General features: G+C 41.4%; 1 protein-coding gene across 1 annotated transcript in view; it reads right to left on the reverse strand.

Moving 5' to 3' along the window:
- Positions 1-6,942: 6,942 nt before the first annotated feature.
- Positions 6,943-25,598, reverse strand: part of slc9a3.1 (solute carrier family 9 member A3, tandem duplicate 1) — a 91,121-nt gene continuing 72,465 nt past the window's right edge. The window contains exons 9-17 of the mRNA XM_068000530.1: positions 23,467-23,537; positions 22,979-23,108; positions 20,927-21,033; positions 18,458-18,587; positions 14,597-14,770; positions 13,385-13,451; positions 11,732-11,824; positions 10,411-10,651; positions 6,943-7,032 (exon numbers count right to left, since the gene is read on the reverse strand). Coding sequence (XP_067856631.1) covers positions 7,029-7,032; positions 10,411-10,651; positions 11,732-11,824; positions 13,385-13,451; positions 14,597-14,770; positions 18,458-18,587; positions 20,927-21,033; positions 22,979-23,108; positions 23,467-23,537 — 1,017 coding nt within the window. The 3' untranslated portion in view covers positions 6,943-7,028. The remainder of the gene's footprint in view (positions 7,033-10,410; positions 10,652-11,731; positions 11,825-13,384; positions 13,452-14,596; positions 14,771-18,457; positions 18,588-20,926; positions 21,034-22,978; positions 23,109-23,466; positions 23,538-25,598) is intronic.

Consider the following 25,598-nt stretch of genomic DNA (forward strand, 5'->3'; position numbering starts at 1 on the left):
TTGAGTAACAAAATGCTTTCAGAAACAATCTCAGCACTTCTCATTAATATAATTTACAGTAAAAGACAAAAAACCCCACTTTGAGAAAGTATTGCAGTAAGGGTGCAATTCCATTTGTACCATGATTACACTTACGCACCCAGGTTATAAATGTACAAACCCAAAGATTCATCATTTTTCTCCTAATGCACCATACAAGTGTTGTGCATTCGTCTATGTGCGATTCTATCCTTCATTTGGCACGGTAGTTACAAGCACAGTACAGCAACATACTGCTAGCGAAGCTAAACACAAGCATACGTGGGGAGCATAATTGACTGCAGAGTTAGTGCTGAATCAGAAACAACTTCCCACGTTGGTATTTTAAAAGCATTTATCTATCAATTTTCATTTCATAGCTATACAATGTGAAAGTTGCAGCAAATTGCAACATTATTTTTACAATGTAGCCCATTAAAAGATAGGTCCAGGAGAAACCCATTTAGGAGAAAGAATATGCACATAGGAAAATAGGAACAGGAGTATAGGCCATTCAGCCCTTTGCGTCTGTTCCGCCATTCAATTAGATCATGACTATCTTAACTCCATCTGCCCACCTTGGTTATGTAACACTTAATACCCTTGCTTAACAAAAATTTAGCAATCTCAATTTTGAAATTTTCAATTGACCCCCAGCCTCAGCAGCATTTTATTTTTTTTTGGGGGGGGGGGGGTGGGGGGCGGTTATCCAAAATATAAATAAAAAATACCCCCCTCCCCATCAATGTCACTGCAGTTTGAACCATATGGTACAATAGCACTTCAGTTCAATTCAGAGTATAATGGATGGAGCCAACCATTTGGCACCTGCCATAATGCCCATTGGTGACAAAAGGAAAATCCCCTCACACGTCTCATTATGGAAACCGAGTGCCTTTCAAACACAGCAACGATACTGATCAACTGCTCAAGCCTCACCTTGATTTTTAAATGATGCCATCTACATCCCTTAATGTTACTCCCTTATAAACATGTGACGTGTTGGAGTTTATCTGGTGCAGTACTTTGGTCTCATGGTGGTATATGTATTGCAAAGGAAAGGAATGTGTGTGAATTCTGCCAGCAACACAAATCAGATTGAGAATTCAAGTTACTAGTCAATGATGTACCAAAAGTTTATATTCAGTCTAGATGGTTGAATGATTTAGGCAGAATCCAAACAAATTCCAGCGATAATAATTAACTCAAGCCAGTCAAACAACTCAATCAGAAGTCAATACATAGATGTGTACAAGACTTGGATAACATCAGAGAATTGAAAACACCTGTCTACAACCACAACAGCAGCACATTGGCGATGATACAATGCTCTGAATACAGACACAGGCCTCCCAATCTAATGTATATCAACAGCAAAACCCAGCCTTGACTAGGATTTGAATTCCTCTCTCTTATTGGGCATGTTCCATTGACTCTGGTGAAGATACTAGTTATGGACAAGGACTAGGTTAGACCAGTTGAACTAATTTTGGCAAAGCCAACTGGAAGTGTAGGAATTTGACAATTGGGACATTACATATGCTACTATGTGAGAAGCTTAAATTGGCAGGGCTATTTCTTTATTTCTTGTCCATTGCCGGGGGCGGGGCGGGGAGGAGAAGAGGGAGGGAGGGAGGGAGGAGAAAGGAAAAGAAAACAAACACCTCCCATCAACAACAACTTGTATTTACACAGCGCCTTTAACTACATAAAACACCCCAAGGGGCTTCACAGGAGCGTTATCAAACAAAATTGGACACCGAGTCACAAAGAGATATTAGGACAGGTGACCAAAATTTTGGTCAACAAGGTAGGTTTTAAGGACTGTCTTAAAATGAGAAGTGGAGGCGGAGGGGTTTCGGGAGGGAATTCCAGAGTTTAGGGCCTAGTCATCTGAAGGCACGTACGCCAATGGTAGAGCGATGAAAATTGAGGATGCACAAGAGGCCAGAATTGGAGGAGCGTAGAGATCTCAGAGGGTTGTAGGGCTGGAGGAGGGTACAGAGATAGGGAGGGGTGAGGCCATGGAGGGATTTGAAAACAAGGATCAGATCACAGAGCAATACTGGTCATGGTTGTGAGAAAGCCTGGGTTTCCTGGCTGAAGGAGGGAGCAGCTTAGCGGCAGGTAGCAATGAGGGAGAACTAAGAGCAGGAGGAGATACAAAAATCAAAGTAGCACTGTCAGAAGTATAAAAAGTAACCATCAGATCACTAAAAACTGCAAATCCACCATGACTGCTGTGAAAATATATTATTGATTATATGTCTGCATAAACGTGTTTCTATAACATTGAAGCCATTCTGCCATTTTGGTGTTGGTTGCGTAAAATTTTTGTGGGTGAAATGTGTCTTGGGCAGTAATGCAAAACAGACGACAACGAATCGGCCGCCCCTTTTACACTCCGCCCGATTTCCTTTACCATTAAAGTCAATGGAAAAGAATTTGGATGGGGTGTAAAACTAGCGGTCGATTCGCTACCATCTGTTTTGCTGCACCGCCCGAGACAAATTTCACCCCCTTTATATCAACTGCTAGCAAAGATTAGAACTGCTATTTGAACAGCTTTGGCATTGACATAGTGATGACATTTTCATCACACATCGACTTACATAGTTGCAATTAGCAAAATCACAGGAGAAGCCCCTCTTCAAAAGTCAGCTATATGTGCATTGAAGGGTAGGTGATGATGATTTTGGCTGCTAACAACATGGAAGTCAGAAAAACTAAGAGTACAACTCCCCTACAATGTGTGAACAACTATAATTCACACCTGCACTGCTGGACTTCAAATTTTGCCAGCTGTCAACCAGTTGGCTAACTTACAAATATTGGTGCTGGAAGTTATGTCTGTTAGAGAAAAAGAATGAACTTCACATTTATATAACATCTTTCACATCCTCAGAATATCCCAATGCGTTTCAGTCAATGAAATAATTTTGAAGTGTAAACATCGTTATATAGACTAATACAGCAGCCAATTTTATACACAACAGGTTCCTGTGAACAACGAGATAAATGACCAGTTAATCTGTTTTAGGGATGTTGGTGGAGGGATGATTGTTGCTGAGGACACCAGAGAGAACTCCGCTGCTCTTGAAAAAAAATGCCACAAGATCTTTTATGTCCACCTGAACAGGTAGGTGGGACCTCAGTTTTATGCGTCTTCTGAAAGACGGCACCTCTGACAGTGCCACATTCCCTCAGCACTGCACTGAAGTGTCAGCCTGGATTATGGGCGCAAGTTTCCAGAGTGGGACTTGAACCTACAACCTTTTGACTCAGCTGAGTGTTATCAACTGATGAGAGAGAATATACTTACATCAGAAAATGAGTATAGCCAGCAACAATAAGTGAATGAGAACCGATCATCTGAAACGGTCATTAAAATTGGACTACCAAATAGCTAGAGCCCCAATTTCAATTACATTTGGATAGATCAGTTATGAATCTGAAGGTCGACAATCTCGGATCAACATCCAAGATGGCCGGCCTTTTGCTGAGCAAACATAGGGGTAAGTTGCAGTCTGTTGGTTCTGATGTAGAATAACCAAATTCAAAACCTAATGTTTTAAAGAGAAAAAAAGTCAAAAATGTGGTCTGAATTTCAAAATGTTTGGTTGGTCCATATTTTTAACAATAGTATGTATAAATGGATAAATGCTCTCCAGTGATGATTGCTCTACAAAACCAGACTACATACAGAAACAAGTAGCTTGGTACATACCTGAGGTTATTTAATATTCCTGAGGAATCACACTCACAATCACCTGCAGTTTTATTAGATTAAAAGATCTGCTGTTTCCTTTTAAATTTTATTTTAAAATATATTTTTACTCCCAACAAGAGCTAGTAAAACTTTGGACACGATACAGTATTAATCAGCAAGTATAAAACATGTGGAAGACATATTAAGCAGTACTGGGTGATACATCAATGTACAGTTCACATTACCAAACTGGAGACAATTTCAGAAATGGATCATATACAACACTTGATTGGCTGCTTCATGGAGATAGGAGTAAAAGAGACAAAGCATAGTGTACCCCTGTAGAATTGAAGCCAATAGTCAACATCCCCTCCCTCCCTAATAAATCGTCATCTAATATTCAGCCCGTCAGACCTCGTTATTTACAGCATTAACCAACACATTGAACTTCACAGAAGCACCATGGTGCATTCTAATAGACACACAAGATTAATCCATTGTTCAACAAAGGGAGAGAAGGAAGCAAACGAAAACAGGCGCAAAAATACTAAAAAGAAAAACCCGGTAAGAAAAACACATGACATACGAAAGGATCAGGCTTACCAAGAAAGTGTCACATTAACAAATCATTTCACATATAATGTCCATCATTTTACATTGAAAAGAAAGAGTCAGCCTGAAACAATATGTTGTTTCTACACAAAAAAAAAACCTTGAAATGATTTGTTTTGTTACGTATAACAAACACTGAAAAAGGCTTGAAATCCAGTTGTACATTATACAGGACTGAACTGTGTGTGAATAATTATATGGATAGATTGAGTTATTCCCCACACAATGGATACAGGACCTCAACTGTGCTGCAGCAGGTAGGAGAGGGAGGCAGCCATTACCTCAGGGAACTCCTACACACCTCCTGGTGGCTGGTTATAGTGTAGCTCTGGCTGAGGCCAGGGGCCAACCCTGTCAATTGGAGATGGTGCATGTCATAAGACATCAAATAAAGGGGAGAGTCATTTCACAATTGGAATCCCAATGTCACTAACTGAGAGAACAGAATTGCTTAGTTGCTTAGGTTGCAGATCTGCTGCACTGTGATGCTTAAATTAACCCTTCATGGACCAAGAATCAAATTTACATTTGTGTCTAAAGAAAATGGATACATAAAAAACACAAAAAGCATCACTTGCCTTTTGGTAGAATGTTAATCTACAACTATGCAGCTTACATCGTTCACTGAATACCTGTGGTGACTCGGAGGGGTGAAGGAGGTTAAGAGAGGCAGGGAGAAATTTGCACCTCGATGGCATTCCCTGACCTCAGCTCAGCATGCCTCTTTTTGACTGGCGCTCAAACCAATGGTCGTGATGTATTGCGTTAATTGGGAAGAAGGTTGGCAGCTTTCGCTTCCCAAGTTCCTGGTTTGCCCAATTTAAAATACTTGGTGCACTGATCAAAGCCACATTAGGAGTAAATAATGTTGAATAAGTTGCCCCTCAATGCTGGAAATTTGGGTGGGGTGGAGTGAAGGGAGAGTTGTGTCCTTAGGAGTGTCGGCCAGTGGTAATCGAGGAAAGTTTTAACACAATCTTCAAAAGACAAACAATTGGTTGGATGTCAGATTCTCCCATCTGTTGAGGGGGGAAAAACTAATCTCTGCCACAACTGCTTTCCACTTCTGGTATTTGGAACTCACCAATATTTAAAAGTAGTCAGATGAGAATATATAGGCTCCTTTCACCAAAACTGGAGGAATAAACAGGGAGGCGATAATTGAGTATTTTCAGTAGTCAACAAGATCTATAGCACAGCCACCAGAATATTCCCTCCTGCACTGCAAAGGACAAGCTTAAATGCCAGTCCTGAATAGACAAAGTATTTGAAATCCATATTGCATTTAAAGGCTCCCTCTTAACCTATAACCTACATTGCACCATTTTGACTTTTTTTGCAGCTTGAGGCAATAAACCTCAGTTTCTTGGAAAAAAAAAATCTCAAAACATGTCTGCTAAAGCCTTATAATAAAACCATACATCTTCCACCAATGTGCCACCTCCTATTCTCACACACTGTGACACCAGCAATGTTAATATTCACTCGAACCCCTCAGCTCAGTGAGTCAGGTTTTCAAATAATTGCCCAAACGACATTGCCTGCACTTCCATTGCGATTGTCTAATCTTTGACCTCCAATTTCCTGGAGACCCACTGGTCGGTTAACTTTCACACCTCATAAGTTTTACAGCACCTCAACACTGATGACTATTGCATATGTATTTCTCTTTCTTTTATTAAAAACACAGCTCTAAAGCCAAGCATGAAAACCTGAACTGTAACAAAATGCTACAACACAAAACATCTAAAAATAAATTGGATAATAAAGAAAAACCATCTGTAAATAAACTACTGATTTCCCAATAAATTTTAAAATAGGAACTTTTCTGCATTTCCATGGTTGTAGTAAGATTTTTTTTCCCTCTGTACATGTGTTCTATAGAAAACCATGGATATTAATTCTATACCCTCTAAAACTCTAATGGAGCTGCTCCAATTTTCTCCTCTACAATCCAAGATTGACATACCATTGTGGAGCGCATTTCTGCGTCTCTACAGGAAATGCATATTCCGGAGTTGTATTGCACAACCAGAAGATGCTCATTTGACTAATTAAAAGATCCTGTGTTATTGCTGGTGTAGTGGAGGACTATTGTGCTTAAAACTGTGTTTCTTCTTGTTCCAAGGAATGAGGAGGAATGTGATAAGAGACTGGGAGAGACCCAAGTTTCTGGAGAACTGGATAACGCAAAGGCTTGGGCCGGTGAAAAGATCGCCGATTCTGCACCCGCTTGGCTACCGCAGAGTGCATCTTAGTGTCCTTGCTGATCAATGGCTTCTGCTCCTGCACCTCAGGGTCCTTCGGACTGTTGTCTTCCAGCTCTTCATTCAGCGTCTCAGCGTATTGTATTTTCAAGTCAGGTTTTTCACTGTCATGCTGAGTAGGATGATCTTCTTCATTAAGACCTGCTTCACCGAGAGTGTCAACAGTTGCTTCCAAAACAATTTCAGTAGAGCTCTCTTCTTGTGCAGCCACATGTTCCGAAACAGTGGGCACTTGAGAGTCTACGTTTTCCAGTGAAGAATAGCTCTGCGCCCAGGTCTTCTGGAGATAAGATGGGAAGATCCTCGAGGGTCTCTCGGAACTAGGATCATCTTGGCTTGGTTGGTCATCTTTCCAGGAAAGGTGTTTCTCATCCAAGGTGGAAGGACAAGGCAATGGAGGGGGACTTGGGATTGACTTAGAGTTACCTGCACGACAAAAAAAGCGAATCAGTGTAGAAAAACAAGACGCAACATTTACTCGTTCAAAACCTGAAAATCATACCATTCTGTTCACAAAATTGTCACCTCAATCCCAGACACGAATGGCAAGGCACTCATCAGGAAGTAAGTCAGCAAGAGCAGAAAATGGTCATGTTTGAGAGACTTTCTAGAGTCTAGCCCTTCAAGAATATCTGATAGGACAATGTCGCATTGCTCTATTGGGTCCAGAGCCAACAGTTATTAATGCCTGACTATATTCCATTCATCTTGAGCATTGACAAAGGTTAAATTGACTCAGTACGGGTTTGAATATTCAGAGTGCTCAGGCTATAGTCTGAGGCAAGAGTTTTCAGCCACAGGCTCATAATCCTGAAGTCACTGAAAAACACGTAGGACATTCTCAAGATGGCACTGTGTTTAATGTGGGCGACAGCATCCTGGAATAGAAACTTAGCTCACACTTGGTAAAAATACTGCCATTTTTTCTTCAAATTACATTAAATCGATAGAGACGCCCTGAAGTATTTGGAGTAATATTCTAGTGTGTCCTGGTTAATCAGACAGTAAAGAAATAACTTGACTCTGAGCTCCCAGTTATACATTCACTTTGATCACAAGGGCTTGCAATAGATGCTCATTGACATCAGTCTAAGAAAATCAGAGAGCTGTAAATATCAGCAATTAACCTGAAATCTTACAACTTAAAATATCAAAAATCATATACATCAGTAACAAAACTTTTATAATATGGAACTAAAAGCAGTCCCATAATGTATGATCAATAAGGTTTTAAAAAAATATTCAAGCATCTGTTTATTTTGTTTTCTGAGACCTTTCATTGCATTGCTGCCTTGTGACTGTCTTACCCAAGGTCGGTATTATTCTCCAGCAATGTGCAGGTCAATCCAGGGATAAATAGTAGGAAAGACTCAACAAATAGGAGAGGAAAAAATTGTTCTGTTAAATAGTAAGAACCAAATGATAATAAAAGTGTTAGAGAGAAAACAAAATCAGTTAATAAGAATTTCTGTGATTGAAAACAGGAGTTAACAAACAGGCAATTCAATCTGCGAAGTTCAACAAACAGCATAGAGACGAGAGATAGCGGAGTTAGTGATGTGAGAAAGAAGGGAGATGCAGTTCCCACAAGCCGAAGAATGTGGTTGGATCTCAAAGTCATTTGTAAATAGGTTAAGCTTCCGTACGTCAGTAGTCTGAGTGCTCAAGATAAAATTCAAAGGGGCAAAATAGCTTCCTCGTTCAATTGAACCCTGTGAAGTCCTGGCTTTCCTTCCATCTTGAACCGCTTAAACATGGAGTGTGCATGTGTAATATGAAGAATCAGTGCAAGACAAAGGATCACTTTTCAAGTCAACTTCAATACCCAGTATCAGCATTAGGCACTCCCAGGTCAGGCAATGCAGTCACTAGATGCAGAGTAAAGCTCCCTCCGCTCTGCAATCACCAATCACTCAGGTATCCATTGCCACACCAGTGCATCATTTCCATCCCCTACAGCCACCTCTCTTGCCTCTATAACAGATCAGCAATTGGTTTCAAAATACGAGTATATGCTGCAAATCTGCACGCACTAGGAACTCAGCTGAGTCTACCCAACCTAGCTCCCAAAAAAGGGACTGAAGTGAGTTAGAGAGAACAACCCTTCGCCCATTCAGTCTGAGCTGAATGGGCGAAGGGTTGTTCTCTCTAACTCTGACTCTCTGCACCACATGAAGCAATATCTAGTGATGTGTTAGTCACTTCTCTTTCCCACCCCCTTTCCAAACAAACACACAATTACAGAACTGTGCAAGAATCTGCAAGATGTCCCATGTATTCTGTCAATATCTGATTTATCACTGCCCACGTTCATTTTAAAAATATACTCAAACACAACCAGAACCAGAAACTGTTGACAGAAGATCTGAAGAGAGAGAAAAATCAGAAAATTAGGAGGGAAAAATAGCACACCAACTTAAACAGGATGGAAAATGGAAATGTGGCTGCATTTGAGAACCTGTTCAACAGATTTAGGAGAGATCTTAATAGACCAAATTATGGGACAATTACTAAAAATAATTACTTTAAGATTTGAGTACAATTCGCATACCTATATCAATCTTGGATTAAAATTGCTTCTAAACTGATGTTTTTCTAACCCTGCTACACACTCTTGCTCTCTGAATTAAATCTCTTATCTTAATTCATTTTATATCTATGTCCCTTTATTCTAGACTAGCAATCACTGCAAACAGTCTGTTTCTATCTACTCTGTCCCATCCCTTCATAATTTTAAACAACTGTCAAATCAGCCCCCATATTCTCTGCTCTTATGAAAACAACCCCACTTTTTAAACTGCTTCTTCATATTTGTATTTCCTCATACCAAGCAGCATCTTAGTGAATTTTGTTGTACCCTCTATTGCCTCAACATCCTTCCTATAGTGTGGAGCCCAAAACTGCATAGTACTCTAACTGTGGGCTTAGAGTTATTATATAGATTCCCCATTACATCTCAACTTTTATATTCTATACCTCTTGCCGTAAAACACGGTATTCCATTAGCTGGTTCACACAAGGTGCTGCTTTTAATGTCTTGTGAACCCAAACCCCCAAATCCCTCCACTCTTAAACACTCAGCTTTCCCCCATTCAAAGTATAGTTAATACTTTTAATTTTCTTACCAAAATGTTCCACCTCATAGTTACTGACATTAAATCCCATCTGACACTTTTTTTGCCCATTCCACCATCTTATTAATATCCTCTTGCAGCTTCCTTTGGTCTCCAGATTATTCACTAAGCTTTGTATCTCAGTATCATCTGCAAAGTTGAGTCCTGTTCCCTCTAGTCCAAATCATTGATGTACACAATGAACAGAAGCCGCCTCAGAACAGAAGCCTGAGACTCCACTGCCTACTTCCCATTACTGGAAAGCTGTCCTTAACGCCTTCTCTATTTCCACCTTCTAACCAGATTTTAAATCCAATTTTCTACCTTTCTCTTAATTCCACACCCGCTAATCTTCACCCATGTGGTACCCTTGTCAAGGTTTCCAGAAAGTCCACATACACGATAGCTACTGCATTTCCCCATCCACCATATCTGTCCCCTCCTCAAAGAGGACAATCAAACACAATGTTCCTTTCTGAAATCAGTGTTGGCTGATTCTAATTATCTTCTCTTCACCTAGATATTCAGTAATTTCATCTTGAATGCCATCAAGACAAAACCATTACTCAAACCTGAACATAAGTAAGTTTGAAAATTACATGGTTGACAGGAAACAATTTTTAGGCAGCTTTGAGATCAACAGGCGTTTTTTTTTTGTGAAGCAAAGGGGTAAGGTGGCTAATGTAATTACATTGATGATTCAGGTAGGAAAGACAATGGATGCTCCTCCGAGATGTCTGCTAGCAAAAATGAATCAATCGATCGGCTGCTGAGCTGCAAGGGTGTGAGGCGCCTGAAGTTGTTGGGACTCCTTGGAATCTGTAAACGGGCCCTCTGGGATGGCACTACGGTTTCTTCATTGGATATCCACGGTGGAAGCATTTGGAAAACCGGCTGATCCTCCTCAGTGGAAAAACTCGGGTTATCGATTCCTGCAGGAATTATTTAGTATTGCAAAATAAGAATTAGTTAAAAGAATCTCTCAAGGATTCACAAGCAGACAAGTGCAGCAGAAGGTCCAATCTAATCATTATGGTCAATGACAGATTAAACACTGTAATGGTAGAATCTGTGCAAAGACATAATACGGCTGTAATAAAAGAAGAAGTTAGAGTGCGCCATCTATACACGAACCATCACTAGGAAGTTGGGCTATAGGAAGTAATGGTCGAAATTTAGCATTTTTTTTTAGTTTGCAAGCATGCAATAGGATCTTCAAAATGGCACCTGTTGAAACCCATACTGACTGCACAGTTGTGGAAACGCAATGTGTAGTTGCCCCAAGGTTCAATTTTTGGAAGGCACCAAGGTGGCCCAAGAGTATCAGTATATGACATCGAACAGGTCATGGGAGGCTTTGAAAAAGGAACAGCTTGCACTTTTCACCAGAAAGGACACTGACTTTATTTTCCCTCTTTCCAGAGATGCTGCCTGACCGGCTGAGTGTTTCCAGGATTTTCTGCTTTTTGTTCTATTAGCCAACAGTAAGTGTTGGCAGGCTATTTGGTAATAGGAAGCATCACAGCCAAGCCCAGTCCCGTCCTAAACCAACATCCACCCTTTGGTGAGGGAATCACTCGATAGCAATGAGGACTGGGAACCCAGTTGCTTTCTCCTCCCTTACCAAATGGTGCTGAGGCTAACTGGAGTGCCACTACACTGGCCCCAAGATCAGATAGCTTAGTATAGACTGAAGATTGAATCCAGGACCCTCTTCAGCTCTGTGGGACGCCTTTCATAGATCATTTATAATCCAATATTTTAGTAGCAGCTACCAGGATATTGTAAATTTATGGCACATTGTTGTGTTGATGCAAAGTGGGTGTGCACCAATGGAAAAGTAACTCAAATTTATCAAATGCACTAAAGCCCTAAGGTATAAGACTCTCTCCAGGTGGCTGTTCACACCAGCTGGAGTTCCCAAATCCAACTTTAGAGTCCAAATACAATAAGCAGAGGGAACACCCCAAGAAGCATTCACCACTGAACAGTTCGATAGACGAGTATATTACCAGTTCTTGTATCATCCGATTCTTCAGTTGCAGCAGAAATGAGGAAACTAATTCCTCCATCCGATGTATCATAATGGTCTTCTACATCAGAATCTGGAATAAATGGGTAGGAGACAGCTCTTAAATACAGCAGGCAGTACAGCAACAAATCATATAATCCAGGCAGTATTACTGTCACTCTTTGGCAGATGCCGTGGATTTGAATCCAGATTTACAGGATTAAAAGGGTTCTTCTGATTTCTAAATAAGGTCTTAAGTGAAATAGGGGTTTGTGCAGACTCAACCCAGCTCCTAGAGTCAGTCTGAAAGGCTGAGCAAGAGCAGGAAATGCCAAAGCTCTGATGGAACCTCCCTTTGGAGGTTGGGGGAAGAGGTGTTGAAACATGTTAGAGACTTTCACATCACATGCTGAATACTTGCAAAATGGGTACTCGTAGGATGATTTACTGGAGGACAGAAACTCATCTATTTTGTATTTAAAACAACAATTGTGCAACTTTATTTTGCCTTCAGACAGCTGGAACCTTAGCCGACTCTCCACCTCCTGACCCAGAGGTCTGGTGTCCAATGTAGTGCCCCACTAGCAGCAATATGATAATGACCAGATAATCTGTTTTAGTGATGTTGGATGAGGGATGAATATTGGCCAATACATCGGGGAGAACTCCCCTGCTCTTCGAAATTGTGCTATGGAATCTTTTACATCCACCTGAGGGGGCAGATAGGATCTCTGTTTAATGTCTCACCTGAAAGTCGACATCTCCAAAAGTGCACCACTCCCTCAGTGCTGCACTGGGAGTGTCAGCCTAAATTCTGTGCTCAAATCTCTGGAGTGGGACTTGAATCCATGACCTTCTGACTCAGAGGCCACAGTGCTACCACTGAGCCAAAGCTAACACCTAGGGTGGCCAAGAAATGCATTATAATTGGCTTCTTGGAGGGAAAGGGGAGGGATTAAAAGGAAAAAGAAGGGAAGCCAGTTATCCCTGGGCTATACATGTTCACCTTCTGGAGCCACTGCAGAGCTCTGGGAACAAGCTATCTGTGCTCAGCAAAGGCAGGTGGGGTATTTCATGATGAGAAGGAGGAGAAAAATACCGTTGGAAGAGATGGAATCGCACCCTAATATTATACTGCAGGATCTCCTGGTAAGTTCGGTCAGAGATAAAACTCAACAGCTCTAAATAGTTTTTGGATCAAAAATGTAGCAAAGGACTCCAAGAGTTTAAATAGTGAACATCCAAACCATATTAACCAGGCATATCCCAGATTTGATGCCTCAGTTGGGCCAGCAGTACGGATATTATAATTGGTCTTCTCACCCCCCCCAGCCCTGGGCGGAAGGTGGGGGGGTGAGAAGAGAAGGGAGGGATGGTCAGGTTTCCTTCTCCTGATCACTATTAGCAGTCCCCTGGTGGGATGTTAGGTGAATTCGGAGTGTCTGTCGGCTGAAACCGCTATTCTCAAGGTCAAATGGCCTCCAGCGCTCAATGTATCCAAGCTCACTCATAAGTAGCCACTTGGTCAAGGTTTCAGAGGTGACCAGGCACCTGTGGAACTGTAATCTAAGGAGTCAGCATCAGAGAAGTTGGGAAGGAGGGCAGGGAGAGAAGTGAAAATTAGCAAAGGGAGAAAATGCATTGGAAGAATTACCTTTATCGACATGGAATGCAACACTTTGTGTTGGCAGCCTTCCATTTGGCACCGCATCATTGTGTTTCTGTAACAAAACCAGGAGAGCTAAAACAGGAGTTAAAGGGGCACTAGCTTCGCGATGGAAGTTTTACTCATTTGTTATTGTTCATTTGAAAATGCAACCACAGCAAATCCAACTCAAATCATAACCAAACTCATCATTTGCATGCAAAAAATGATAGATTGCTTTTATCCCCTCCTTAAATAAAACTGTACACACACTTTCATGCAGCACTGTGGAGGGAAGTGTCTTCTTTGGAAAGCTATCTCTATATCAGCGATACACCTGCCACCCCACCAAATATCAGCATTTCTGATCTCCTTTCTCAGCTGGGAGCCATCCCAGTAACACCAGAGATGAGGACAACTTCACTAAGTACCAGGCAATTAACTGGATGGTCATCTGTAAAGTCAGGTGGTCAGTCAAACTCTATACCAGATGAGAGGGAATCAAAGTGGATTTTTCCTGTATTTTCCTCCATGTAAAAGGGATTGCTTTGTAACTTTTCAACTTTAACTAGTTAGGCTGCACTTCAAGTAGAATTCCCTCACCTTTATTACCTTGTGCTTTAAAGTGAGCTTCACCCGACATAAGCAAACATTCTCTAAAGGTTCCTGCACCAAGTATGGCAGAGTGATATTTCACATTACAGTGTTGCTTTGCTGAGGTCAGGTTGTTTGGAACCCTTGGGCAGGATATTCATTCAACTACTCTAAAGCAATTAAGCGAGCACCAAACTCAAGAATTTCCACTTGACAAATCTTTGTTCTCAAATATCACAATTATGCGCATGCAATTGATCGAACCATACATCACAGAAAGAGGCTATTCGGCCCATCGTGCTCATGCCGGCTCTTTGAAAGAGCTATCCAATTAATCCCACTCCCCTGCTCTTCCCCCATAGCCCTGCAAGTTTTTCCTTTTCAAGTATTTATCCAATTCCCTTTTGAAAGTTACTACTGAATCTGCTTCCACTACCCTCTCAGGCAGTGCATTCCAGATCATAACAACCCCCAATCACAAAAATGACCTCCAGTCCCCAAATCAAAGTTTGCCCAATACATTTGCAGGATGATGGTCCCACTTTGAAGGATAATTTACAAACAGTAAAACAGCCATATAAAACAATGATCTATTCTCAATGAAAAATAATGCCGTTTTCAGTTCACCTTTTTAGCTGCTCTCTCTTTCTTCAGGTTTCTGAATTTGGAGTTGTAATTTGCTCCGAGTTTGGTGGATTTGAAAGTTTCCAGTCTCTTTTTCATGGTGCGTTGGAAAATCTCTTTATCTTGTTTCTCGTCTTCGTTGTGCGTCAGTTTATGGCGGCTATAATTAAGCTTGTACTTTAAAAAGAATACATTGGGTCAGTGAATATAGAGCGCAGTAAAAAGATTACACCCCCCCGAGCAGCTCACTCGCCTCCTCTCTTACCTTATGTAAGGGTATCATTGTTGGGCAAGGGTATCAAGGGAAATGGAGCAAAGGCGGGTAAAATGGAGTTGAGATACAGATCAGCCATGATCTAATTAAATGGCAGACCAGGCTTGAGGGGCCGAACATTCCTTTGAATGAATGAAAATGTCCAGAGGGAACAAGTAGACATGGTACATTAAAGAACAAAAGGTAAATTAAATTAGTAAACAGATCGGCTTGCGTCCTACAGTATTATACAGAAAAGGGGGATCCCAGGTTCAAACCCTTGTCTGTACCAAACCAGGCAATATCGGTTGGGGCAACACTACCACTGGTGGACAAAGGAGAATGAATCTTGACTGGGACGCATCTCCTCCATCTCCCCCCACATTCATTCAATCCTCACAGTCCAGGCACCACACCTATCGATGCAGTGCTGGAAATTTGCTGGTGCCAACTTTCCCTCAGCAAGAGTCGACATCTGCAAGGGGGATGGGAAGAAAACTAGGGGACTAGAACAAGGAGCAGACAGTCCAATTTCTGTTCTGCCACCAACAAACCATTTCAAAAACACAGAATGATGGAAATCACATCACAAAACAAGGCCATGCTGCCAAGTTGAGCCGATAGCAACGCAACTTCCTTACTTGGAGCTATTTACTCTAATCCAAGGTCCCTGCCCTTTCCCTAGATCCTCATATTCTTCCTTTATCCAATTCCCAGATTTGGACTTAATAATTTTCCAGCATTACGGTCATATGGAGTTTAGGACGGAGTCTATTTACATAGTTTGAGAGTCCACAGCACAGAAACAGGCCAATCGGCCTAACTGGTCTATGCCAGTGTTATGCTCCACACGAGCCTCTTCCTATCCCTCGTCATCTAACCCTATCAGCATAACCTTTCTCCCTCGTGCTTTTCCAGCTTCACCTTAAATCCATCCATGCTATTTGCCTAAACTAGTCCTTGTTGTTGCGCGTTCCACATTCTTACCAATCTTTGTGTAAAGGAGTTTCTCCTAAATTCATTATTGGATTTAATACCTATTGTGTTATATTTATGACCACTAATTTTGGACTCCCCACAAGTGGAAATATCTTCTCTACGTCCACCTTATCAAACCCTTTCATAATCTTAAAGACCTCTATCAGGTCACCCCTCAGTTTTCTCTTTTCTAGAAAAAAAGAGTCCCAGCCTGTTCAGCCTTTCCTGATAGACATACCCTCTCAGTTCTGTTATCATCCTTGTGATACTCTCTTGCATTTTCTCCAGTGCCTCTATATCCTTTTTATAATAGAGGCCAGAACCATGCAAAGAACTCCAAGTGTGGTCTAACCAAGGTTCTATACAGGTTTAACAAAACTTCTCTGCTTTTCAATTCTATCCCTCTAGAAATGAACCCCAGTGCATGGTTTGCCTTTTTTATGGCCTTATTAACCTGCTTCGCTACTTTTAGTGATTAGTGTATCTGTACTCCGAGATCCCTTTGCTCCTCTACCCCATTTAGACTCTTTTTCCAAGCAGTTTGTGGCCTCATTCTTCCTACCAAAATGCACCACCTCACAGTTATCTACATTGAAATTCATTTACCAATTATATGCCCATTCTGCAAGTTTATTAATGTCTTGTTGCATTTCGATGCATTCAGCCTTTGTATTAACTACATCCCCCCAATTTCATGTCATCCACAAATTTTGAAATTGTACTTCTGATTCCTGAGTCCAAATCGTTAATGCAAGTTGTGAACAACAGTGGTCCCAACACCGATCCCTGGGGAACACCACTTCCCACCTTCTGCCAGTCTGAGTAGCTACCCTTAATCCTACTGTGTTTGTATTTTTTATTCCATCTCTGAACCACCATCATCCCCTGCAGCAAGCTGGCATATATAGACAAATAATACTAATTAAATAATAATTAAAACTGATAGTCCAAAAATTGCTTTTAAATAACCTCAGTGGCAGGGAAGCTTTTAGAAATGATAATCCGGGACAAAATTAGCAGCCACTTGGACAAGTGTGAATTAATAAAGGAAAGCCAGCACGGATTTGTTAAAGGCAAATCGTGTTTAATTAACTTGATTTGAGTTTTTTGATGAGGTAACAGAGAGGGTTGATGAGGGCAATACGGTTGATGTTTTGTATATGGACTTTCAAAAGGCATTTGATAAAGTGCCACATAATAGGCTTGTCAGCAAAATTGAAGCCCATGGAATAAAAGGAGCAGCATAGACACGAAATTGGCTAAGTAACAGGACACAGAGAGTAGTGATGAACGGTTGTTATTCGGACTGGACGAAGGTATACAGTGGTTTCCCCCAGGGGTCAGTACTAGGACCACTGCTTTCTTTGATTATATATTCATGACTTGGACTTGGGTGTACAGGGCACAATTTCAAAATTTGCAGATGACACAAAACCTGGAAGGGTAGTAAACAGTGAGGAGGATAGTGATAGACTTCAAGAGGACATAGACAGGCTGGAGGAATGGGCGGACACATGGCAGATGAAATTTGACGCAGAGAAGTGTGAAGTGATACATTTTGGCAGGAAGAACGTAGAGAGGCAATATAAACTAAATGGTACAATTCTAAAGGGGGTGCAGGAAAAGAGAGACCTAGGGGTATTTGTGCACAAATCTTTGAAGGTGGCAGGACAGGTTGAGAAAGTGGTTTAAAAAAAAACACAAGGTCCTGGGCTTTATAAATAGAGGCAGAGAGAACAAAGGCAAGGAAGTTATGTTGAACCATTATAAAATACAGGTTCGGCCAAAACTGGAGTATTGTGTCCAATTCTGGGCACCGCACTTTAGGAAGGATGTGAAGGCCTTCAAGAGGGTGCAGAAAAGATTTACTAGGATGAGGGACTTCATCCTCATCCTAGTGTCAGGGATGAGGGACTTCAGTTTCATGGATAGACTGGAGAAGCTGGGGTTGTTCTCCTTCGAGCAGAGAAGGTTAAGAGGCGATTTGATAGAAGTGTTCAACATCATGAAGGGTTTCGATAAAGGAAGAGAAACTGTTCCCATTTACGGAAAGGTCGAGAACCAGAGGACACAGATTTAAAGCGATTAGCAAAAGAACCAAAGGAGGCATGAGGAAAAACGGTTTTAGCAGCGAGTAGTTGTGAGCTGGAATGCGGGAATGGGACTAACTGGGTTGCTCTTAAAAGAGCTGGCATGGGCTCGATGGGCCAAATGGTTACAGCATAGAAGAGGTCAATCTAAAATTAATTCTAAAATTACATATCTTGCCTATTTGTACCAAGAAGTAAGCTTTATCTCTCTGGGTTCGTGAAGCCATTTCCTGACCATTGGTTCTGTGGAATACTCCATATCACTGGCTCAAATGCAAATATATGTAAATAGACTGATTAATATTTATTCAGTAGTATGACACAGTACTTTGCCAACCTTTTACTTAGCAGCATATTGAGCAAAGTGTAAGCACCAAACCAACTCGGCATCAGATGCTGACAGCTATCGCTCATGCATTCATCAGACCTTTGCAAATGTTTTAAACCAAATTAGAAAGAAGAAGCACAACTTGGAAATCTGAACCCCAGATGCAATGGGGTAGATATGCAAACAGCCTGAGTGGGCTGCATGACTTTCCTTACCCGTTGCCTGGGTTTGTACAGATGTTGCTGCAACATGTGGTGAGTGACGGTTTCTTCTCGATCCTTTACACTCTTCACTCGGTTCTCAACCGCTTGCATGTCCAGGCACACCTCGCTGGTACTCTCACGCCTGGGAAAGCAAACATACGTTGTCACAACGTGTCAGCCTTGGCTCAGTGGGTAGCACTCTCGCCTCTGAGTCAGAAGGTTGTGGGTTCAAGCCCCACTCCAGAGAATCGAGCACATAATCTAGGCTGACACTTCATTGCAGTACTGAGGGAGTGCTGCACTGTCGGAGGTGCTGTCTTTTGGATGAGACCCCCGTCTGCCCTCTCGGGTGGACACAAAGCATACCAAAAATAGTAGGGCACCAAGGGGCAAATGAGAGAGAAGAACTTAAAACAATTAACATCACTAGAGGAAAAAGTACTGGACAACCTAATGGGGCTAAAAGCCGACAAACCCCCTGGACCTGATGGCCTATATCCGACGGTTCTAAAAGAGGTGGCTGCAGAGATAGTGGTTGCATTGGTTATGATCTTCCAAAATTCTCTAGATTCTGGAACAGTCCCAGAGGATTGGAAGGTAGCAAATGTTACCCTGCTATTCAAGGAGGGAGAGAGAAACCAGGGAACTACAGGCCAGTTAGCCTGACATCGATCGTCAGGATAATGCTGGAATCCATTATTAAGGAAGTGGTAACAGGGCACTTAGAAAATCATAATATGATTAGGCAGAGTCAGCATGGTTTTGTGAAAGGGAAATCGTGTTTAACAAACCTATTAGAGTTTTTTGAGGATGTAACTAACAGGGTAGATAAAGGAGAATCATTGGATGTAGTATATTTGGATTTTCAAAAAGGCATTCGATAAGGTGCCACATAAAAAGGTTACACAAGATAAGGGCTCATGGGGTTGGAGGTAATATATTAGCATGGATTGAGGATTGGTTAAAGGGCAGAAAACAGAGTAGGGATAAATGGGTCATTCTCAGGATGGCAGGCTGTAACTAGTGGGGTGCCGCAAGGATCGGTGCTTGGGCCTCAGCTATTTACAATCTGTATTAATGACATGGATGAAGGAACCAAGTGTAATGTATCCAAGTTTGCTGATAATACAAAGCTAAGTGGGAAAGTAAGCTGCGAGGAGGACACAGAGCCTGCAAAGGGATATAGACAGGTTAAGAGAGAGTGGGGAAGTTGGTGGCAGATGGAGTATAATGTGGGGAAATGTGAGGTTATTCACTTTGGTAGGAAGAATAGAAAAACAGAATATTTTTTAAACGGTGAGAAACTATTAAATGTTGGTGCCCAGAGAGACTTGAGTGCCCTTGTACAAGAAACACAAGTTAGTATGCAGGTACAGCAAGCAATTACAAAGGCAAATGGCATGTTGGCCTTTATTGCAAGGGAGTTGGAGTACAAAGAAAGGAAGTCTTACTACAATTATACAGGGCATTGATGAGACCTCACCTGGAGTACTGCATACAGTTTTGGTCTCCTTATCTTAAGGATTCATATACTTGCCTTAGAGGCGGTGCAACAAAGGTTCACTAAATTAATTCTTGGGATGAGAGGCTTGTCCTATGGAGAGGTTGAGTAGGATGGGCCTATACTCTCTGGGAATTAGATGAGAGGTGATCTCATTGAAGCTTATAAGATTATGAGGGATCTTGACAGGTTAGATGCTGAGAAATTGTTTCCCCTGGCTAGAGAGTCCAGAACTAGGGGACATAGTCTCAGGATAGAGGGTCAGCCATTCAAGTCTGAGATGAGGAGGAATTTCTTCTTGCAGAGGGTTGTGACTCTTTGGAATTCTCTACCCCAGAGGGCTGTGGATGATGAGTCAATGAATATACCCAAGGCTGAGATGGATAGACGTTTGGACTCTAGGGGAATCAAGGGATATAGGGATCGGGCAGGAAAATGGAATTGATGTCGAAGATCAGCCATGATCCGCCTGCTGCGCCATTCAAGGGGCCATATGGCCGACTCCTGCTCCTATTTCTTATGTTCTTATGTTCTTAAATAAGATCCCATAGCACTATTTCCAAGAAGAGCAGGGGATTTCTCCCAGTGGCTTGACCAATATTTATCCATTAACCACCACTAAAATGGGTTATCTAGTATTTATCACATTGCTGTTTGTGGGATCTTGCTATCTTGCTGTGTGCAAATTTACCTGCTGTATTTCCTACATTACACCAGTGACTACACTTCAAAAGTATTTCATTGGCTGTAAAGCTCTTTGGGACATCCTGAGGTCATGAAAGAGGCTTTATAAATTCAAGTCTTTCTTAAATCAATTTGAAAACGGCATTAGAATTTTTCCACCCAAATCAGTTCTCAATCCTAGTATGTTTCGGGTGGTGCAGAGAAATGTGCACTTACAAAGAACAGTTCTCCCTGTGTGACTGATACTCAAACATGTTTGGTCTTTAGGCCGAGGTTCTAGCATGGCTGATACTTACAGCACTGCAGAGACAGATGAATCTATGATAGAGTGACGAGGCCCAGTGAAGTCAACATTAACATCACTGCTCGAGCGAATAAAAGCCAAGGACCCTCGCCGTTCTCCCTACAAAAATGAAAAGCCACAAGAGTCACACAGACTGTCAGAGGAACAGGAATTGTTCAATTAACTTCAACTATAAATGCCTAGAGGGGTGAACTATATATGCACCAGATACCCAATAAAGGTAAAGCAGATGACAAACAAATATTACATTGAGGATATCCTACCTTTGTGCAGCATTAGTTGAAATACCTGCATGTTCTACATCAGCAGTAGCTCAGAGGTAGCATACTTGTCTGAGTCAGAAGGTCGTGGGTTCAAGCCTCACGAGATTTGAGCACCGGCCACGATGGGCCGAATGGCCTCCTTCTGTGCTCTATGATTCTATTATTGATCATTAATGTGACCAGGGCAGACTTTTAGAATGATCATGGTTCTATCACGTGCTTTACTATTGTAAGAACCCCAGACTCACCCACCAGACTGCCTGTTGCAAACATTATACTTAATTGCTCCTGTGTTCTAGGACACAATTATTTGTGTGTTTTTTTTTAGAAACAGCAATAAATTTGCTGGTCACACCCTGTACTTTATCCTGTTCAGTTAAACCCCAATTTATAAATTTATTGTTCAAATAGACCCAACCTCCAGAGAAAAGACTCACTATCTGAGAGGAAAATCAAAACAATTACACAAAGAAAGGTCAAAAGGTATATTCAACTGAACTGGATGACTGGAATTTTCCAATACTTCATTTTATTAGTGTTTTACAAAGGGAGAGATTGGGGGGTGGAGAACTTCATTTCAACAGCACTATCTCGCTGTGCAGGAATATGGTATTGTGCGATTAGGCACTCCAGATTATCAGGAGCGCAGAAGGGGAAAACAGAATAAATTCCATCTGGAAAGAGGGCTCACCAAACCTAAGGTGGGATAAGAAGTTTCAACCTGCATCAGGAAAAGGCAAAAAGTCATAACTGCCATATAAAATTAGCACAAGCGCTGAATCAAAGTCAACAGGAGCAAAATGAAGGGGCATTATTGCCCTGGAAATATGACCAGACTTTCTTTTGTTTTACATGCTCCTTGCATAACTAAAAGACATCAGTGCTTGTGCAGGACATAATTGAGAGTCATACTTATTCACCCTCACCCAGCAAAGTGGCAGGTTTGCCCCTTTTCTTGAGCAGAAAATGGGTAGTGACAATTGCAGTGAACATGAAGGGACATGATATGAGACAGATTGCAAGTTCAGAGACCCTCGCTGTTCAATGCCTTAATATATAGTCTGTTCTGCACACATGCATAGGACAATAACCCATAAACAGTCCAGCTTCATGATAGCAAGTGATAGAATCATAGAACCATCCTGCCTGTGCCGGCTCTTTGAAAGAACTATACAATTAATCTCACTCCCCTGCTCTTTCCCCATAGCCCTGCACATTTTTCCTTTTCAAGTATATATCTCCAATTCCCCTTTGAAAGTTACTATTGAATCTGTTTCCATCACCCTTTCAGACAGTGCATTCCAGATCATAACAACTCACTGCATAAAAAACTCTCATCTCCCCTCTGGTTCTTTTGCAAATTATCTTCAATCTGTGTCCTCTGGTATTTGCCCTCCTGCCAGTGGAAACAGTTTCTCCCTATCTACTCCTTCAAAACCTTTCATAATTTTGAACATCTCTAGTAAATTTCCCCTGAACCTTCTCCACTCGACAAAGAACAATCCCAGCTTCTCCAGTCTCCCTGCATAACTGAAGTCCTGCATCCCTGGTAACATTCCAGTAAATCTCCTCTGCCCCCTCTTCCTTCCTAAAGGGTGGTGCCCAGAATTGGACGCAATACTCCAGCTGGGACCTATCCAGTGATTTCTGAAGATTCAGCATTTTCTAATGATCATGGATCATTTTCTTACACTAACACATTGTCACACATACCAACTGTCAGATACAAGGACCTTCTTCTATTGCATCTAAATAACTAACTGAACCACTGGAGAGATTACCTCAGATACGTAGCTGATGGCATCCTTCAGATTCAGCTCACGGAAAACACTGAGAATCTTATCCCGGCTAATTTGTGCCGATTTCCTCATCATTACTTTACTCAGGTACTTTCTATCAAAGTTAGTCCACCTGAAATAGAACAAACCATGGTGAGCGGGCCGCGATTTATGTAGACTAGCCAAATTGTGAAGACAGGGAAGAATTGCAAAAACATTCAAATCTAAAATGACATCATTGGGTATGGAATTAGAACCTGTGCTATTACAAAAGTGAAGTACGACTGTCGGAGTATTGGATCATGCAGCCATTGTTATTTCAATACTAGCACAGATCTGGCATACAGCCAGTAGAAACAAAACCTGATAGGACATGCAGCACCCCTCCCTAAAACTATAAAAACTGGTAAGTTACACAATAAGGGGAGCACTAATGAATTGTGCTGAACATTTACAGAACACAAAAGAAAGCTGTCGCTAAGTTTACGTACTTGTCTCGAAGATAGTTGTGTCCAATTTGCCCCGAGATGTCCTCTATTGCAGACAGAATGTGATCAAACGCCTTTAAAAAGACAGACACAATTCTTTAAATGCTCTCCATTTGTGAGGAAGTGAAAGTGATCCCACTTGCGACACTTTGGTACAAAATCATTTCTTTTAAGTAGACTACTGCAAGATAAATCTCCACTCAAAGATCTGTGAATCAAGATCCAACACTGATTTTTTTATTTATTACAGACTTCAGTTTCATCAGAACTCCCTAAAAATTAATTATAAATCAACATTGACATCTTTTTATTGATCCATCCATTCCGGTTTGCTTTTGAATATTTGTTTTGTTTGAACAGCAATTGTTATTGGGTCACAAAGTCCACCAACTGAGGGAGCTGCAATAATATAATTGATAGACTTGCCCTCCGGTTTCTAGGAACACAAGTACAGGAGCAGGCCATTCAGCCCCTCGAGCTTGTTCCACCTTTCAATTGGATCATGGCTGATCCATATCTTAACTCCATCTACCCGCCTTGGTTCCATATCCCATAATACCCGTGCCTAACAAAAATCTATCAATCTCAGTTTTGAAATTTTCAATTGACCCCCAGCTTCAATAGCTTTTTGGGGAAAGAGTGTTCCAGATTTATTCAAGGGAATACAAGCCTAGTCTATGCAATTGGTTCTCATAATGTAATCCTTTTAGCCCCAGTATCATTCTGGTGAATCTGCGCTGCACCCCCTCCAAGGCCAATATATCCCTCCTGAGGCGCAGTGCCCAGAACTGAATCCAGTACTCTAAATGTGGTCTCACCAGAGCTCTGTACATCTGTAACATAACTTCCACCCCTTTGATTTCCAGCTCTCTTGAGATAAAGGCCAACATTCCATTAGCCTTTTTAATTATTTTTTATATCTGTCCACTAGCTTTTAGTGATTTCTGTACTTGGACCCCTAAATCTCTCTGCACATCCAGTTCCTAGCTTCTCACCATTTAGAAAATACTCTGATCTATCTTTTAGATCCAAGGTGGATGACCTCTCACTTCCCCACATTAAACTCCATCTGCCACAGTTGTGCCCACTCACTTAATCTATCAATATCCCGTTGCAACTTTCTGCTCCTATCGACACTATTTACTGTGCCACCTAACGTAGTGTCATCAGCAAACTTAGATATACAGCTCTCTATTCCTTCATCCAAGTCATTTATAAATATCATGAAAAGCTGCGGCCCCAGTACCGCACGTCACATTCTGCCAATTTGAGTAACCCTACTCTGTCTCCTACCTCCTAACCAATTCCTTATCCAAGCCAATAAGTTGCCTCCAATTTCATGCGCTTTCATTTTTGTTATCAGTCTGTTACATGGAACCTTGTCGAATGCCTTCTGGAAGTCCATATAAATAACACCCAGAGACACTCCCTTATTTACCACTTTAGTTCCCTTGTACTATTGGCTCGGAAACCGTTTTGAACCACAACCCTGTTCCCTCCTTTTATATTCCCCAAACCTATCTGATGATGTCATTTACATTCTCTAAGAACAATATTAAAAAAGGTCCATATCCTGTCCAAACAGCTCAACATTATTTTGATTCAAAAGAAGTTATTCTTTCTGTGATGTTATGCATAAGCAACCCAATAATGTCACTTGCATAATCACATTGTGCTTGCAAACAAAAAAGGGAAGATGTTTGCCACTTTGACAAGAAATGAATGCCCTTTCAAAGAGAGTTTGCCAGATATGAAGACTATGTTCAATTTAAAATCGGGAGATTTATTTTTTAAATTGGTCTTGATGGAAACACTGAAATTTTTGGGGGTGGGGTTTGCGGGGGGAGGCATTTTAAAATATATTTGGCATGCTGCACGCACTAATTACTCAGGTATGGTAGTGTAGTGGTTATGTTACTGGACTAATAATCCAGAGAATGTTTGTTCGAATCCCACCAGGGGAGTTTGATCATTTGAATTCAGTTTTGAAAATCTGGATATTCAAAAGCTACTCTCAGTAAAACAGTGACCATGAAGATGTCAGATTGCCGTAAACACCAAACTGGATCACTTATGTCTTTTAGGGAAGGAAACCTGTCGTCCTTACCTGGTCTGGCCTATATGTGGCTCCACAC

This window comes from Heptranchias perlo, chromosome 2 (genome assembly GCF_035084215.1).
Source record: "Heptranchias perlo isolate sHepPer1 chromosome 2, sHepPer1.hap1, whole genome shotgun sequence".
Lineage (NCBI taxonomy): Eukaryota > Metazoa > Chordata > Chondrichthyes > Hexanchiformes > Hexanchidae > Heptranchias > Heptranchias perlo.